At 33.9% G+C, this 20157-nt stretch overlaps 1 protein-coding gene across 1 annotated transcript in view; it reads left to right on the top strand.

Annotated features, from left to right (window-relative positions):
* LOC140436793 (glutathione S-transferase-like) overlaps positions 1-20157 on the top strand; it is a 50399-nt gene extending 30242 nt beyond the window's left edge. Inside the window, exons 4-5 of the mRNA XM_072525885.1 lie at positions 14890-15032; positions 19882-20157. Of these exons, the coding sequence (XP_072381986.1) occupies positions 14890-15032; positions 19882-20049 (311 nt within the window). The 3' untranslated portion in view covers positions 20050-20157. The remainder of the gene's footprint in view (positions 1-14889; positions 15033-19881) is intronic.

Genomic DNA, 20157 nt, shown 5'->3' with positions numbered 1-20157 from the left:
GTTGCTTCCGGAGAGCGTAGTGATAAGGTCTTCATCCTCTTCAGAAATCCGTATAACCAGTCGTAACTGGCTTACTTGTGGTTATTCCACGAAGCAGGTATTTTTTTACTATTTCTTACGGCAAACTCGTACGCCAGTTCTTTTGCTTGTTTTCTTGTAAGGCCATGGTGTAATTTGCTGGCAACATCTAAATAATTTTTAAACATATTTTCCTCTGGATTTGTAGATATTTGAGTCTTCTTGTAATCAGGAGAGAAGGATATTTCAACATTTTCGGATCGTTGTCTGCGAACGTGTCTTTTTAATGTCATAATATTTATTTGAAAACGACTTGCCGTTCCCTTGAGAGACGTACCGTTATTAATAACGTCTAAAACAGCTTTTTTTAACCTCAAGCTGTCGACTGGTGTTCTTTTCTTGGCTCCTTCCCTCCTTTTGTATTGACGTGGCATATCTATAAAAAACATTTATCTATAAGGAGTTTCTGGGAGACTTTATCCCGGGATCTTATCTCCCAGATAAGAAGGAATCAAGTCTCCCCCAAGAGGACATTTTAATATTTTAGGCTATAAAAATATGACAATAAACACTTCTCGATAGGGACAAAATAATTGTAATGAACACGTGCTCTTCGTTGTGTATTCTAACGAAAACTAAATTACATGGGATCTACTGTCATACTAACAGCTACGCTATGTTGCCGGTTTTATAATTCTAGGCTGCTTATTTACTGAAATTTTAAAGGGTGATCAAGTCTCCCATATGATCAAGTATCCCTCTTCTCCCCTACTATAAAAGAAAATAGGGAGGAGGATGATTTTAGTTAGAGCAGTTGTGTTGAAAGTGGTGTGGATGTTACTGTAGTATTGTTTATAATAAATATAAATTCTGCTGTGTGATTTGGCTTTAAATGAATCCTGGAATTATCTCGGTGTGTGAATGAAGGGGATATAAGGGTTTTAATCTGATTGTGTAGTAACAGTTTTTATAGGGGAATAGAATTATACGATCTGAATATGCTTATGGAGGATTGATGGGTGAAGAACATTGGGCATAAGGGTCAGAGGTAAAGTTTAAAAATACTGTAAAAGAGCTGGGGGTGATGGATAAGAGTACAACATGTGGACAGTTAAATATTAAAAACATTTAGAAAGATTAGCTTGATGGAGACTGAAAAAGATGAAAGGATATGTAACTAACAAAAGAAAAATGATTAGTGGGAGATGAATGTAAAAGAAGTTGTATTGTTGTATGTTGGCGATGGAGAGGGAGAAAGTCATGATTTAACGAGACATGGCGATTAACACAGTTTGGACTTCTCTGCTTTTCTTTGATAATTAAATAACACTTGTGTTGACAAATATATTTCAAGAGAAATATTTGACCTATATTTGTAAAATGCACACGATTCATTTTGAAATTCATAAAAAAGTAAACATATTACTTTCTTTTAAATAAGAAAAATCAATATTTGCGAAAGTTAATACAAACTTAAGAAATAGAATTTATTTTGAATTTTCTCTTCATGGGGTAGGCAAGCACTGGATCAAAGAAGCATGCATGTGAAATAAGATATTGTAATTACGTACTTTCGAATTTGTTAAAGATCCATGATTCAGTAAAGGATTGTAATCATCCATAATTCTACTTAGTTCTCTATAAATCCTATTCAGTCATCCATAAGTCCTATTCGGGTGTCCGCCTGAAGGAACATCAACTAGAATGAAGACAAACAGAGTAGTCCAATATTTGAAAGGAAAAATTAACTTTTTTCCCTTCTGTAAAGAAGTGAAAGTAGAAGTTGTTAATGCCCTATTCATTCTAAAACCGGTAGAATATTGCTTATAGAAAAATTATAACGACTCATCTGACGGACATCTTCGGGAAATACAATACGTTCTGTGGTCAGAAACAGAATGGGACGCGGTTTTGTTGAAAATACGAAATTCTAGAAAAAAAATTTCTCGACTTCGGTAACATACAGAACCATAATCAGGGATATTTCACACAAAATATTTTACAAACCAATGTTTGTAAGGATTATTTTGAAGTCGTTGCAAAACGAAGGTTGCCAATTTTGACACTCAACTGCGTTTTATGCGTGACCAGGAGCAATACCAACTAATATTTTTCCTCGGCTTTAAAATATTCGATTTTTGAGTCGTGAGAGGAAATTCTCGGAAAGTATTTCGCCAGCCACTTGGAGGAAAGGTAAGCCAAATAATGCTTCTTCTTCATTCGGGGGATTCACCACGGTTTTAAAGTTTTTTGTTTCCAGGATCCCCATGGATTTTATAATCTTTTCCATCAAAATGTTTCATTAAAAATTAAAATGTTTCGCCTATGGATTTCATGAAACGTGTCAGATAAATAAATGTCCAACTATTAAGATACAGTGGTAATAGCAATTTGTTACTTATTATGTAATAGCAATTTTTACATTGCATTGTTACATAATTAGGGTTTAAAATGGAATTTTTCCTCAATTAACCTCAATTAACGTGTATTATAACCTGTTTTAATTTAACCTGGTAGTCAAAGGCCAGGAAATAGGATAATTAGAAGAAATGTTTACTAGAATTTTTATTGTCTGTTTCAAAGGTAATATAAAATATTTAATAGTTCATTAGGACCGGGATTAGTCTTAAAAAAGTGAAATAGTCATTATCTTGAAATATTATGTGTGTAGTAACCTTGATACGAAATAACAAATCGTAAAAACTAAAAGTAATTAGAGAAGATTGAGATGCTGGGAATTTAACAGTCTATTATATTTTACTGAATAACATAACAGTTATGAACTGACATTGTAAAGGTTAGTGTCAAAAAAATTTTAAGAAAATTCAATTTAAATATGATATACTAAATATAATCTCTCACCACACAAACAACACAAACCCCAATGAAAAAATAGATAGGGAAAATATTGGATCACTGAAGAGACTCTCAACCTTGTAGAAGAAAAACGAAAACTTAGAAGCGGCACAACAACTGTAATACAAAAAGAGATATACACCATAAAACACTTGTACATAAGAACATGCTATCCGCCAAGAATTTAGAGAACTTTTCTCAAAAGTCAAATATCTAGCGAGGGAATTCAACCGCAGACACAGATTATCATGGATAATCTTTTATTCACATATATAAAAAAAATTCACTAACAGATTGCAACAATTACCGTACAGTAGCATGAGAGTAAAGTACTCATCATCAATGAAAGACTAAAATCAGTTCTCTTACCACAGATTTCCCAAGAACAATGCTGATTCATCCCAGGTAGGTGTATAAGAGACATTCTTAACATTCGTCAAATTATAGAAAAATCCCGAGAGCTTAGTAAAAAATCCCAGAAAAATCGTCTAAAGAAGTAAATGCTCGCAATTGCAATGATTTTACTTTAATTGAGTCACACTCTCAAAATACGTTTAAAAATAATTCATAACTGTATATTTCAGAAGTGTGAATTGAATTTATTTAAGTTTAGATCAGTTTGGTTTCCGGATGGATTCCGAATTTTCCGGATGGAAAATGGCACAATCAAAGAAAACGATGTTTATGTATAAAAAACTTTTCATTGAAGTGAAAACTTCTGTTGTAATTTGTATGCAATTTAATTAAAATCAAATAAAGAAATCCAAATGGTGATAGTACTTCCTATTTATAACCGCATCACCAAGCATGGTGATGGTTTAAATTGAATTTTACATATTTAAAAGTATAAAATTAAACGACGTCGATGATTACAGATTTAGAAAATAACTTTTCCTACTCGAAAATACGTCTACATGAGGTCTGGTCTGTAGGAACCAGCCAACTCACACCACCATATTTTTTATGTTTTGTTGGTCTGGAAAAGGCCCTTGATAAAGTCAATGGGATTAGACAGGTATACAATGTAAGGTTAATTAAAAACCTGTAGGTACTGTCATCAAACAACAAAAATAAGATTGGGCAATAACCTGTCAAAACAACTATCTATTAATAAAGGAGTACAAGAGGACTGTGTGTTGTCGCTTCAAAGGCTTATCAATAGACTAAATATTACTATAACAGAATTTAACATGAAAATAAATAGTGATGAGTCCAAAATGGTGACCTTTTCTCCATCTCAGGATGTTCCAATGCCGAATGATTGATGTTCCAATGCCACATCGAATGATACAATCTTATACCAGCTTACAATGAACAAGCAAACAAAATAAAATACTTGGATTGCTGGATAAACAACTAACTGGATCCACACGTCAACTTAGAATATAGGATATGGGCCTACGGAAGCATATTGAAAACTCACTGGATTAACCGTATAACAAGTAAAATAGTTAGGTTCTCGTTCGTTTAAGAAAAGAAAGAGAGCTACTCCACCCAATCAAAGTCCGCAAAACATCATACCTGGGACACCTATCAAAGAATCAGAGATATTTCCTCCTCCAATTCGTAATAACAGGCAAAATTAAAGGAAAACGCAGAGTCGGGAGAGAAAAACTCTCTTGGATCCGAAATATACAACATTGGTTGACTTTAAATTATGAAGAACTAATAAGGACAGCAGAGGATAGAGAAAAATCTCCCGAGGTAATCGCCAATATTCATTAATTGGATAGGGCACTATAAGGAGAAGAAGATGAGAAACCAAGAAAGTCCATTTAAATATTTTCAAATCCAACCCTATTTCTACAAATTGGCTGCCCAATTTCTACAGAAATTCGGCAGCCTCGTTGACAGGTTATCCCAATAAAATAGAATTAGATATTCGAGATATTCATAACGTACATGACGGTTATACGAAAAGTAAATGGGAATTGAACTAAATTAATGGAAAATCGAAATATAAAAGTCGTAATCGAACAGGATATGTAGTTGTAAGAAAAGTTGAGACTATTTTTAGAAAGAAAATAGTAAAACAATACAGGAAGTTAACAAATGAACGAAATCTTAAGAAACGTTTATACAGTTACAATCTTTTTATTACTTTCTTCATAGGCATGTAAATATTCCTATTTACTTCTATTTCAAGTTAATAATTGTTTTGAGGAATAATACTTGTTGAAATCAAATTAAGTACATTTTATTAAGTATTACACAGTTTTATTAAGTATCTTACACAACAAGTCAACGATAAGAATAATTTTAAACTGAGATAAAAACAAGGTTGTGTTTTTTGCTATTTTCGATTGATAACAATGCTACATTCTAATCTGGAATTAATTATTGTAGTATTAGTCTAGGCGGGATCTGTTTTGGATTGGACATTTTCCATAGGAAGCTATTTTTTTGCTGGAATCCCTTCAGGATGTGCCCAATATCGATAATCACGATATGCGCCAGTCGCAAACCCTGTGCTAAATTTTTTATTTAACATAATCTGAAAACAATTCAAAATTTCTCATTTTTTTGCTCCTATCTTCGTTTATAATTCGGAAAATATTGATCTTAGAGAAAAAATTATAAGAAGTTAAAAGTTTCGTTATTCAATTTTACACAATATTTCGTTAGCTAGAAATTGAAAATTTAATGTTTATTGTTGAAAAAATAGCAATAATTGGAAAAAAAAGTACAAAAAAATGAAGTTAATCCTTTAAATGTTTTCGACTTTCTAAACTTGACTTACAAGCTCCATATTCCGCCTAGAAAAACCTTTTAATATGTTTAAAACGTGTGCTAAATTTTGTTAAGATCGGTCGGATAGGTTTTGCATAATAATTTTGCAACCCAGCCTACTGGAAAAAAATCGCAATTTTTTAAATTTATAGTAGGCCCTAAATAAAGCCCTCAGATAGTAGCAAATTTTTTTACATATAAAGAAAGGCTCAAAATTTCAAACGCTTTTTGTAAAATTCAAATCGGTTCACTAGGAGAGCCTAGAAAATTATTTAAAGTTTTAAACATTTTTTATATATATTAGGCTTATAAACAAATTGAATAACTTTACAATCTTTAAACATATCAATTTCAAAATTTATACACTTCAACGAACATTAAAAGACGCTTCTTTAAAAAAAAAAAGATACATTCGGCTCACTGGTTGCCGAGATATTGAAGGTCAAAGTTGGCATACATTTGCCGTGTAACCATAAATGATAGAGGGCTCGTTTTTAAACAAATACTCTCGTCTTGTCAAGTACTTTTTATATGAAAAGTTTTACGTAATGCGCTTCATGGCAACATCCATTAAAAGACAAATAAAAAACCGTTCTCGGGTGGTGGGGGACATTCACTCGAAATGTGAATTGGCGAGTTCAAAATCATAGCGCGCGCTAAAAATTGCATTATCTCGGCTTGGGAAAACGGAAATTGGGAAATTTGCAATAAACAATTGTATGTTAAACAAGTAATTGCATTTTTTCTTCATGCATTTTTTTGAGCTTACAATTTATACATTCAAGTAAATTGTTACTTTTAGTAAACAAATATGTATTTATAAATTGTTAATAAATAATTTAAATTGTTAAAACAAAGGCGAACGAAAAAAAATTTTTTTTTTCATAAATAAACTTTATTTTGACTCAATCTTCAATACTTTTTTTTAAAGTCTTTTTCTTTTTTTGGAGGGATATGTTTAAAGCTCGTAAAGTTATACAATTTGTTTATAAACCTAAAAAATGCTTAAAACTTTAAAAAAATTTCTAGGCTCTCCTAGTAAACCGATTTGAATTTTACAAAAACCGTTTGAAAGTTTGAGACTTCCTTTATATGTAAAAAAATTCCAACTATCTGAGAGCCTTATTTAGGGCCTACTATAAATTTGAAAATTTGCGATTTTTTTCCAGTAGGCTGGATTGCAAAATTATTATGCAAAACCTATCCGACCGATCTTAACAAAATTTAGCACACGTTTTAAACATATTAAAAAGTTTTTCTAGGCGGAATATGGAGCTTGTAAGTCAAGTTTAGAAAGTCGAAAACAGTTAAAGGATTAACTTCATTGTTTTATACTTTTTTTTTCCAATTATTGCTATTTTTTCAACAATAAACATTAAATTTTCAATTTCTAGCTAACGAAATATTGTGTAAAATTGAATAACGAAACTTTTATCTTCTTATAATTTTTTCTCTAGGATCAATATTTTCCGAATTATAAACAAAAATAGGAGCAAAAAAATGAGAAATTTTCAATTGTTTTCAGATTTTGTTAAATAAAAAATTTAGCACAGGGTTTGCGATTGGCGCATATCGTGATTATCGATATTGGGCACATCCTGAAGGGATTCCAGCAAAAAAATAGCTTCCTATGGAAAATGTCCATTATGGTTTGAATTTCTACAGATCCCGCCTAGTCTATATCAATCAAGTATTTAAAGTTATTTTCACAAACACATTTAACTCAGTATTGTCGTTGACCGATCGTTATTGTCAATGATCTATGAATCTGTCATCTAAAAGACGTAAATTTTTTACTGTTCGAGGTTTTTTACTGACATTAATAGCAGCATTGACAAAAATGAAACTTACAGAAATAGAACGAACCGCGAACCGATTTCTCTATCAATAATTAATCAATAAACAATAATAGAGAAATGGGCATGCTAAAGATCTCCCCACAAGTGGTAGAAAATCAATACCCGAAGCGAAGCAACTGGACGTTGTACTGCCGTTTTAAGAAAATCCCCATACCGGTTACAGTCAGGTCGCACTAGATAATAATGTCCTTAATCAACTATTGTTAAAGTGCAAAGTTGAAAAAAAAAAAATAGAGAAACAGGAATGCTAAAGATCTCCCCAGAAGTGGTAGAAAATCAATACCCGAAGCCAAGAAACTGGACGTTGTACTGGCGGTTCAAGAAGATTCCCATACTTGTTTGAGGCAGATCGCACTAGATAATAATGCCCACCAATCAACTGTTGATAGAGTACAAGGAGAAGTGGCATCTGTACAAAGTCCATCAGGTCCAGGAGCTGTTAAAAGATGACTTTGATAGAAGAATCAAATACTGCGAAACCATTATGGAACTTGTAACAGATATTAGAGTTTCATAGAAAAGGTATTTTTCTCTGATGAAGCGACTTTTATGCTCAACGGTCACGTAAACCGCCAGGCATATCGATACTGGGCAAGTGAAAATCCACATTGGATGGTAGAATATAGGACACAACATCCTGAGAAGGTGAATGTTTGGTCCGGCAGTATAAACAATTATATTATAGGACCATATTTTTTTGAGGAAATTAACTGCTTCTCGTTATCTGAAATTTCTTCAACTTACTGATGCTACAGCTGAATCACCTATTTCCAAATAGAGGTGATTTGTAGTTCCAACATGACAGGGGTCCCCCATACTACAGCGTTGGATTGCCATCAAGGTCTCCAGATTAGACTCCGTTAGACTTTTTTATAGAGATATTTAAAGAGCAAAGCGTATTAAAGTCGACCGAATAATGAAGGAGTAGAAGGAACGTATTAGAATGGAAAATATCTAAAGAGGCGTGGGAAAAACAAACCATCCCTAAAGACTGACAGAACAACAGCATTGTGTCAATATACAAAAAAGGAGAACATGTAAACTGCGACAAATATAAAGCAATATGTCTGTCTTCGGTATACTTTAAAATATATATGAAAATAATAGAGAAGAAACTGAGACAATAAGTAGAATTGGAACTGGGAGAAGAACAAGCGGCATTTAGACCGGGAAGACAGACAAAAGACAACATATGTATCATTAGGAACCTAATAAAAAGAAAGAAAAGAAAAAAAAAGAAAAAAAAAAAAGAAGGTGAATGTTTGGTCCGGCATTATAAACAATCATATTATAGGACCATATTTTTGAGTAAATTAACTTTCTTCTCGTTATCTGAAATTTCTTCAACTTACTGATGTCACAGCTGAATCACCTATTTCCAAATAGAGATGATTTGTAGTTCCAACAGGATAGGGCTCCCTCACACTACAGCATTGAGGTAAGAAACTACTTAAATAAGGTTTTCCCAGGTAGGTGGATAGGTAGAAGGGGATCTATTGAATGGCCACCAAGGTCTCCAGATTCGACTCCATTAGACTTTTTTATAGGGATGTTTGAAGAGCAAAGCGTATGAAAGTCGACCGAATAATGAAGAGTAGAAGGAACGTATCAGAACGGAAATTGCACAAGTAACTAAAGTAATCGAAAACGTTATGCCATCATTGTTGAAAGTTGTAAATTTCAAAATTTTTATAATTTGATTGTATTTTACTTAACATTTTTTATAAACTAGTTGTATTAATAAGCCAATAATTTTGGTCAACTATATCACATAATTGTATCGTTGTAAAAGCGATTAGGAAACCTTTCAGATCAGGTGTACTCATACCCATCAAAGTCGCGTTCGATAATGAGCAACGAGACCTTCGTATTGCCCTTGTGTTACGACTGGATTATTACCACCTGAAATCATTTTTTGACCGTTTCAATTTTTCTAGAAATATATTCTTTTCGTGCTTGTGTCTGGCCTTTTTCTGCGGTATATGTCATGACAGGTCGTATTACAGACTTATATAATCGCGCTTTTACTTCCGTTTCCAAGTGACTGTTTCTCCATATTGTGTCTTTAAGGCATCCCGCTGCTCTGCCTGATTTTGTTACTTGTGCCCTTACTTTCCCTTCAATGTTATTTTCGCTCGATAAGATTATTCCTTTTTTCATTTGTTTTTTTTTTCTTCTAGGAACAAGATATTTATTTTAATTTCTTTATCTCATTAATTAACTTCCTTAAATCAACTTAGTAAATGGTTTCCCTAACATTCCAGGTCGTTAGATGGGCCTCGGGACTATTAATTCTTATATTGAGATTTTACTACATCCTTTATTTACTTTCTCATGCTACGCTACTTGACAATATCTTATTCGTATCATTGACTTGTGAATGGTACTTAAAATAGATAATAAAATTTCAAGAACGGTTATCTTTCAAAACAAATTAATTAACTATTATAGAAGTGAATAGGTATTTTTACGTAAGTATGAATTAATGAAAAGAACCAATAACGATTATTTAATCTTCAAAGTCGCTATATAAACGAGAATTAATTAATTATTAGGTGCGAGTCTATGACCTTGAACCTTTTTAAAAAATGGCACCATAAACGCTTAATGGAGGTTAGTCAGGACCAATTGGTGTCTATCGCATGAATAAATATTAACATTACCTTAGCTAAATAATAAATCTGACCCACAAATAGCACACATGTTTTAGGACGTCTTTTTGCAAGTAATAAGTCGCATTAAGTCCTACCCTCCTAGAAGTTTATAAGTTTTTGAAGCAACAATTCGTTAATTTTAACTTCTAAATTTTCCTCAACTGAATCTTTGTCTCAAACTTAAGAAAAGTTTACAAAACAAAAAATATGCAATATTTCATTCCTACTTAAAAAAAACTTTAAGAGTGATTTGCTTAAGCTATAGATTGTCTCAATGTGACTAGTCTGTACAGGGTAAATGCACAACATCGATGCCATACTTCTTTGCAAACTTGTATTAAAATATAAACGTCACTTCTTACTACTTAGCCTAATCCATCTTTTGTGTTGAGGGTAGCTTAAGTACTAATACCCACTAACGACCCTGCTCGACTTCCTTTTCTCAGTGGTTCTCAAACATAAATAATATTTGCTACAACATTCTTGGGTTAAATTAAAATAAAATAGAAATTAAGAAATGCCTTTTATTTATGTCACACAAGCAGTTTGTTTTTAATTTTACAGTATGTGCGATACAAACCATTTGTTTATAGATTTAAATAAAATCGAATGAAATAAAACTAAAATATAAAGAATCATTTTATTTATGTATTGTTCCGTTCAAAAGTTAAGGGGGAAGGACTTTTAAAAACCGCACTTTATATGTTGACAGTAACAAAACGTAGAAATATCCGAAAATAAAACTAATAAATAAGTTGAAAATAAAAGAAGTCATTGTATTTCATTTTGTGTGTAAGTAATCGTAATTGTACACCATTATATTTAGTTCCTTTTTCTGTCAATCGCTGTCACATTTAGTTTCTGCTTCACTTTCATCATCATCACTATTATTGTCACTGTCATCTCCGTTATTTATATTTATAATAATTGGTTCGATATCATCCAACAAATTGTCAATTTTCCACATTTTTTTTTCTGTTGCTATTACGTGGTTTACGTAGTTTTTCCATTTCTCTGGCATAATTACCTGGTACGCTGCTGTAATTAAATTTCGCATTTCAGAATCTTTAAAATTCGCATTGCGTCCAGCTATATACCGTTTCACTTCACTCCAAACCATTTCGATGGGATTGAGTTCACAGTGATAGGGTGACAGAAGCCATTCTTGAATATCTTTTTTTAGTGTTGAACTGTTGGGAATTTGTTCTGACTTTCTGCTGTGATAGGAGGCATTGTCCATTACCACAACAGTTCTTTCTGGCAAATTTAGCATTAAGTTATTTTCGAACTAATCTTCGAAGGTCGGTCCATCCATTCTGTCGTGGTAGTCCTGAGTATTTTTCTTTCCCAAAAACGTGAGCTCTGCTCCATCAACAAATCCATTGGTAGATCCTGCGTGCAATAAAACGAACCGTGCATCACGAGCTGTTGGAGCTTTTAATCCTTTTGTCAGATCACGAACAAAAGCATCGCGATGATATGTAATTGTTTTATCAACCTATTCTTTTTTCACACTATGCCCGATATTTACCCATGATTCATCCAAATACACTATGTTGTATCCTTCGGCACGGTATTTATAGTTAATTATTATTTAATTTACAATTTGAGTTTTTGCCGAATTTAATGCGTGGGAGATTTGTCGATCAATGTTATAAACCTTCTTTTTAATGTTTTTAATGTATATTCGAAGACTACCAGAAAATGATACATTTCGGCTTTCATGATGCTACTTACATTTTTTATAAGCTTTATGTGATTTCTTTTCCCCAATACATGATCAATATGGTTGATCGTCCTTCGATCATGGAGACATACGTTTCCTTATGTATTTCTTTTCATTCTAACTAATAATTCGACTAATTATTATTTTAAATCCTGTTTTGGCATATTGATCCATTAGTTGCTCGTAAACTAGGTTCTCTGTTTCATCACCTTTTTCTTCGGATGAGGTATACAGTATAATGCAAATCAATGGAATGAATTATTTCAGAAACAGACGAGTTTTAAAAAAAACTTAACTACACGTCAATTTTAATTTTTGAATGGCCACCAATTGCTATATAATATGTGCTGGACATTACGTCATCAGTTTTGGCGTAATGGCGTAGGCGACGATTTTTTAAAATAAAAACCGAGTAAAATACAAACCGATACAAACCAAAATCTATTGCCGATATGATTAAGTGACTTTCATGATTGTCGATAATAATTAGTTTCGGGTGTTCCTTTGGCGGTCTTTCATGTTAAGCAAAAGGTTGCAGAGTTCACTTCTCATCCACCCAGATGGTGTTGCGGCAGCTTTGCTTCCAGTAGGGGCGTCGTGAAGCATGGTATCCTTAAAATGCAAGCGCGGAAATATAAAGTAGGGTGGCACATTTCTGCCAGCGGCGCCAATAATTGCCACCACGGTAACAAGGACCACTCTTTCGACAGAAGTCATTTGCCCCACGCTTATTTTGCCTGTTGCGGCTAATACTTTTGGTGGTTTGTGCGCCGTCCTTACACCTGTCTCATCTAGATTGTAGATATCATTGCCATGTGAATTATATGTATTTTAAAGCGTTCTCCGATTTTTCAAAATGCTTCTACATTTCCTTTATTAAAGTTGGTCGCCCTACTAAGACTGGTTTGTTGACGGGTTCTTAATGATAATCTGTGCCTTTCCATAAAATTAAACATTCACTCCCTTCCTGCCATTCCATTCCGAACTCTCCTTTATAGTTTTGTTGTTAGCTAAAGCAGATTCATAGCCAACCTACGACCTTGTTTGGCTGACATTCCGCAATGCTGGAAGCTTCTAGTAAATATTTTTTAAGAAGCAGTTCTTTGTCTTGAGAAAATACAATGGGGTGCTCATTACTTGGGAGAAAATTAGCCGTTTCCAAATCATGATCGCGGCACTTGTCTACATAACGTTTAAGTGTAATTCTCGGAAGACCCAACTGGATAGCTACGTTTCTTACTGAACCACTATTTTCTAAGACTTCTTACAAGCCTGTTGTAATGTTTCTGAACTGTAGGACCTATTGTTCGTCGTTCGTATTCTTTTCCTTGTCATTTTCTGAAACAAAAAAAAAATAAAATAATAATAATAAATAGAAACCAGTAAATATTAAGACAAGGCGCGTATGAACGATTTTTTGTTGGGCTAATTTGTTTATTGTGGACCTGGAACCAATACATTTAAATGTGGACGCGCACATAAACCATTTACATATAAATGTATTGTTACAGGCGACCCATAAACCAATCGAAAAATCTAAACATTGTTTATACGCGTATTGCCTTATGGTAGGTTAACTGGACATATGTTCATCTAACCTCACACGGTTGGTGTTCAATTAACCCCACTAGATAAAAAAAATAAATAATATAAATTCTAAGAACAACACCAGATATAATAACTTCTTCTTGATGTGCCTATCCGTTACGAATGTTGGCAATCATCATGGCAATCTTTATCTTATCTGCAGCAGCGCGGAAAAGGTGCACAGATGTTGTATTAAACCAAATTCTGAGGTTCTTTAATCAAGATGTTCTTCTTCTTCCTAGACCTCGTTTTCCAAATATTTTTCCTTGCAGGATGGCTTAAAGGAGAGCATATCTGGATTAATTTCGCATAATATGTTTGAAGAATTGTAACTTTCGAAATTTGATGGTTCATGATGGTCAGTACATCCCAGTTATTATTCATTCTTCTGAGGACCTCCTCATTTGTAACTCGGTCAGTCCACGGGATCTTGAGTATTCTCCGATATAGCCACATCTCAAATGCTTCCAGTTTTCTGCATATATCTTCGTTTAAGGTCCACGATTCAACACCATAAAAAAGGACAGAGAAGACGTAGCATCGCAGCATTCGTAATTTTGTATCAAGAGAGCGGTTGTGACTCTTGAAGAAGGCCTCCATCCGATTGAAGGTGGATCTCCTGGTTGTTGGTCCATTCTTCATTTATTATGGCGCCAAGGTAGTTGTAGTGCGTCACTCTTTCTACAGGGGATTGTTTGACGTAGTGTTGACCTTCTGTTATCCTTGTCTTGCTAATTAATAATAACTTAAAATAATGGAATAAATGGCTCATACGTTTCTTACAAACTATGTAAAATACAACTCGATAAATTATATTTTAATCTGCTTAACAATAAAAATTTTCTTGCATACTGTATTTTTAATACAAACTTGGTTACACGGCCAGAAGTAATACTTACTATTTAGCTAGACTAAACACAGACTAAATTAATTATATGGGAACTTGAAAATATGGCGTAGTTAGACGTAATGAAAACAGTCTACGAGATAGTATAGGCATATCGTGGTACAGCCCAATCAAAATTTGAAGGTAGTTATGACTAGAAAATGAAAACGTTACAAAATGAAATGAGAATCTCAAGAAAAATAACCCGAAAATCACTACTAGACAGAACAAGGAGTAATGATATTACAGACCTATGCAAAATAAAAAAAAAAAATGAATTAGTGCAGGGAAGAAAAAGAGAATGGGACAGCCATATCACTCAAATGGCATAGAACAGAGTATACAGTTCGTCCATGGAAAAGGTGGAATAATATTCCACTAGGGTAGGAGGTAACATCGAAAAAGGACAGGCAATTTGTCTATATAAAACTAGAAGAAGAAAAAGACATTTTCTAAAATACCCTATACTCATATCTTTTTATAGCGTTGTAGGTTATAAATAATATAATAAATTTTTATAGTCTATAATTTATATAAATAATACACACATATTAATAAATATATTGTTTTTAGAGATCGCTGCTTACCACTATGAAAACGACCCTGCAGTCAAAGAGACCAGGAAACAACCTTTGTTTAAGGAAATTCTTCCATTCTACCTTGAAAAGTTAGAAGCCCAAGTAGAGAAAAATAATGGTTATTTGGCTACTGGAAAAGTAAGTTAAAAACTGAATACTGTATATCAAACCTGATTGATAAAATATTTAATACTACACTCGCGATCATAAAATCCGGGTCATCTTGAAAATTTCAAGTTTCTTAAATATTTTTGCCCCTGGTGCAGTAATTACCTTTTTTTTGGCTAATGTATTTTTTATTTGCCATCAATGATTGTTTTAAAAGAAAAAAGAATGGTTTTTTATTGTTTTTATTGAAAAAAACAGAAAACAAATCAAATTGTTGATAAAACAGACATACGAAAAAAAAAAAAATGGAAAATACAGAACGTGATAAAAAATCAGTGAAATTTCAATGACCAATATCGTGTATTGCCTCCCCTTGCTCTAATAACCTCTTGCAGACGACGGGGCATACTCTCAATTTTTCTCCGGATTACATGTTGTGGTATGTTATTCCACTCTCTCACTAACAGATTCTTAAGCTCCTGTGCGTTGTTAGGAGGAGGTGTATGGGTTTGAATACGTTTTTTTAAATCGTCCTAGAGATGTTCGATGGGATTCAGGTCCGGAGACCTAGCTGGCCAGGGTACCCTCGTAATTCTAACTTCGTCCAAGTATTACATACTGATCCTGGCAACGTGCGGTCGCACGTTGTCCTGCATAAAAACGGCGTTTTCTCCAAGCCTGGCATGTTGGGCATAACATGTTCTTCCGGAATTTCCGTAATCTACCTTCGTGCAGTTAGGGACCCATTTTCGATGAAAGGTAATTCTGTGTGGAAGTCGGAAGATATACCTCCCCAAGCCATGACCGAGCCTCCACCAAATGGCATTCTTGGAGCAATGCAAGCTTGTGAAAATCGTTCACCGGTTCTCCTCCAAACTCTTACACGTCCATCGGATCCAGTTAGGCAGAAACGGGATTTATCTGAGAATAACACTTTGCTACAATCGTTAATTCCCCAATGCGCGTATTGTCGAGCAAAAGCTAGTCGTGCAACTCGAGGCACCCGGCGAAGTGGCGGTTCTCTAGCCATTACCCGAGAAGATAGTCAAGAAGAACGAAGTCTTCTTCTGACTGTTGCAACACTAAAATTGCGATTTCGTACTTCCTCTAGACGATTTTGATGCATAACCGCAGTTAAGGTCCGGTTTCGTAAAGCCTGAAAAACAAGGAAACGGTCATATAGTGCCTTGGTCGTTCTTGTTCGTCCAGAGCCAGGTCGCCTGGTTAGCAAACTTGCCTCCTGAAAGCGTTGAAGCACTCGTTGAACCGTAGAAAGGCTTACGCCAACAGTTCTTGCGACTTGCCGTTGAGTGTGACCGTCTTCCACAAGTGCAACAATTTGTGCCGTTTCAAACAGTCAAAGGCATTTTTGTCAAAAAATAAACACTAATAAACACTAATGGTGGCAATAATAAACGTTTGTCCGTTGCATTTGAACAGAAAGTCCAAGTACAAACGAGACATTTAAAACAAGCGGAGTTACAGGTAGCGTTCATTTTGGGAAGTGTGCACTTTACCGCGAAATCGGCACTATTGGAATTCTTTGTTACAAAGGAAACCGCAACAATTCTCAGAAACATGCATTAGTTTGTATTTGTGTTATTATTAGTTACGATAAAGCTCGTTAAAAATGAAATATCGGTGCTTTTCAAGGTGACCCGGATTTTATGATCGCGAGTGTATTTTATTATACTTTGATTGTTGAGGCGCATAATAATGCTCCTCAACCCTTTTTAACTTAGATAAAACCTTAACTATTTAAGGACAATACTGATTTTATCTTTTTATTGTTATTTTTTTATTCGATTGCACTACAAGATTGTTCATAATCATTTTGGTTCTTTCTTACTTGTCGTTAATAGTGTCAGATCGTCTGCTAATGCTATACATTAGGCTGGATCGATAATTGCAAAATTAAAAAAGAAATTGACAAATTAATTTGGAATACCCACCAAAAGTTACCTTTAGTAACGGTAATAAGAAAGTATTATTACGACTTTTGGATAAAATTACATCCTCTGCCCTCTAGAGGCTTTTGAAAAACGAAAAAAAAAATTTGGCATTCAGCGATCGTGTCATAAAATATGAGTTCTTCAAAGATACTTTATACTAGGCAATGCATTGAGTATCAGTTAACTGGTGTCCCCGCAGACTTAAAAGGTAACGTACTTCCTTCGAAAGCTGATGTTTTACAGTGTTATTTATGGAAAAAGTATAATTTAAAATCTGAAAACTCAGGGAAGGAACCAACGGTTTTTGAGATATCTAACATACTGTTTGACAAAATTTTAAGTATGTGGCAGAAAGCTTCAATTCCTACTAGAACAAGAAAACGTATTTTACACCTAATAAAAACGCATCACGACGAGTATTACTTTTAAGGTATCCGGAAGTTAAGAAAAATAATAGTTACCCAATACGTGTTTAGGAATTTCCAACTGAGAACACTCGTCTGTTTGATATTAGCTCTTGCACATGGGAAATACTAAATCAAAGAAGACCTAGAAAAATGATTATTGGACGTATCGATGTAAAGGAAACCTTAAAGCTAACAAATACGGCTAGAAGAATGAAAAAGAGATCAGTACAGAAATGCAGTGTACACAAAATTATTTCAAACTTCCTACCTTGGCCACAGTCTGTGACCGCTATGGTTTATCGGACAGATCTGCAGCAACTGTGCTACACCTTGGAATTGTTACCAACGCCAACACGAAAAACGTAATAGACAGAAATAAACTAAGAGTAGCAAGAGTCCAATCAAGAAAAGGTTTTATGCAAAACTCTCCCGAAATTTTGAAGCCCATATATTTTGACGGAAAGAGAGATAAAACCTTTGTTATCGAACATATTGAACTCAAGCCCCACAGAAGAACCACACTTGAAGAGCATGTTTTATTAGCTCAATATTTTTAGGTCACCCCTTTCTGCATCGGCTCTAAGCGTTTGTCAAAATATTATCAACTTTTTAGTTATAGATATAATCTAGAAGAACCAGTTGTAGTAGGCTGTAGTATTTTACACTACTTTTATCTAAAATTTCATAAAAAGTTTATCTTGTAGATCTATTAAATCTACAAATTTATTAAGTAATAACGATTTTACCAGCATTTTGAAATGAAATCAGCAAGTAAATATCATATCTATTTCTACATGAGTAATAATAAATATTGATTAACTTTATCCTTCTAAAAACAGTCATTTTATATTGTTTTTGTACATACTTTTTATGAAGTGTTTTCTTAGTTGATAAATATTGTAAATATTGTTTATCTTATCTCCACGTATGGATTGAATGCAGCTATTTAAGTGCAATGAACTTTTTATCGTTTCTTATATATATATATATATATATATATATATATATATATATATATATATATATATATATATATATATATATATATATATATGTTCGGATAAGTTTCCGCGGTCAGATAAATGAAAATTACTGAGTTCTCGGGAAGAACCGCGTTGAGAATTTAAACGCGGTTCTTCCCGAGAACTCAGTAATTTTCATATATATATATATATATATATATATATTTAAAAGTCGTGTTTTTTAATATTCTGTATTACCACCTCTATTTTGAATTGCACTCCTCATTCGACTTGGAATCTGGATCTGGAAAATCAAATTCGTGATGCTGTCCATTCTTCCATGAGTGCCAACCGAAGCTGCTCACGATTTATTGGAGCAGGTATCCTGTTTCTTGCACTTCGTTTGAATTGGTCCCAAACATGCTCAATCGGGTTGAAATCTGGGCTTTGAGCCGGCAAATTTATTATTGGCACACCGACGGTTTCCAGGTATTGCGTTACCATCCTGGCTACGTGTGGCCGCGCGTTGTCTTGCATGAAAATAAAGTTTTCGCCCACAAACCTAGCAAAAGGCATTACATGCTCATCTAGAATTTCGATAATGTACCGCTGAGCATTCAACGCTCGTCTATCAATAAAAACGAGATCAGTACGGCCTTCGAATGAAATGTCTGCCCAAAACATTACTGAGCCTCCTCCAAAAGCAACACGTGCTCGTCGAACACAAGCAGCATATCGTTCCCCACGTCTTCTGTACGTTTTGATGCAACAGTCTGAGCCATAAAGAACCATCCTGGATTTTTCCAATCTTCTATCGTCCAATGCTCTTGGTCTCTAGCAAACCCAAGTCGGGTTTTTCGATGTGCTGCTGTTAACAAAGGTCATGTTGCTGGGCAGCGAGCTCTTAGACCAAATTTCCTCAACCTTCTCACTGTAGAAGTGTTTAATGTCCACCCGTGAGCATATTGAAAACGGTTTTGATTACTCTAGCCGTAAAGAACCGATTTTGCAAAGAAGTGCGTTGTAAAGAACGGTCTTCTCTGGCCGTCGTGATTCTTCTCGCGCTTGATCCTAGTCGTCGTTCGTGAGATTCAGTCTCTATGAATGGTTGGTATGTTTTTTGGACCGTACAACGACTCCTAGCTGTCTACCCACTTCTCTTTAACTCAATTCATCATCAATCAAAGTAACAATTTGAACAGATCTAGCAAATCTCTCAGCCATACTTTTAAATTTAAAAATTGCACAAGTTCACTGTTTGAACAACTGTAGACTAATGAAAGATTTTTGAAAAAGAGAACAGCCATATTCCAAGAAGAACAATGTACAAACAACACGTGCATTCTCCGAAGTCGTAAAATACTGTTAATTAAGTATACTTATGTGTTTATATAGCAGTAAATGCAGTATATAGCACGATGCTGAAATTTCATGAATAATAACGTAAAGAAATAAATTCTAGATGATTTATTATGAATAGTGACCTATTTTCGAGACTCTTTTTTTCGCAAACCCTGTTATATATGATTAAAATTATAATTCATTTTATTTGTTTCAGTTGACCTGGGCTGATTTGTTCTTCGTCGCTCTCTTGAAATACTTTCAGGTTATGCTCGGAAAGGATTTAGTGGAAAACTCACCAAATTTGCAAAAACTTAAAGAGAAAGTACTCGCATTGCCCAATATCAAAGCCTGGGTAGAAAAACGTCCTGAAACTGCATTCTAAATGGAAATATTTACTCTTTCCCTGTGAATTTACTCGTTTTGAATAAAATGACAATTATTTTTAAATTTGTTCTAAATTTTATAATAAATAAATCAGTATAGCTGTTGA

Source organism: Diabrotica undecimpunctata, chromosome 3, assembly GCF_040954645.1.
Source record: "Diabrotica undecimpunctata isolate CICGRU chromosome 3, icDiaUnde3, whole genome shotgun sequence".
NCBI lineage: Eukaryota > Metazoa > Arthropoda > Insecta > Coleoptera > Chrysomelidae > Diabrotica > Diabrotica undecimpunctata.
Note: the sequence above shows the minus strand (reverse complement) of the source record. Positions and strands in the feature narration are given on the sequence as shown.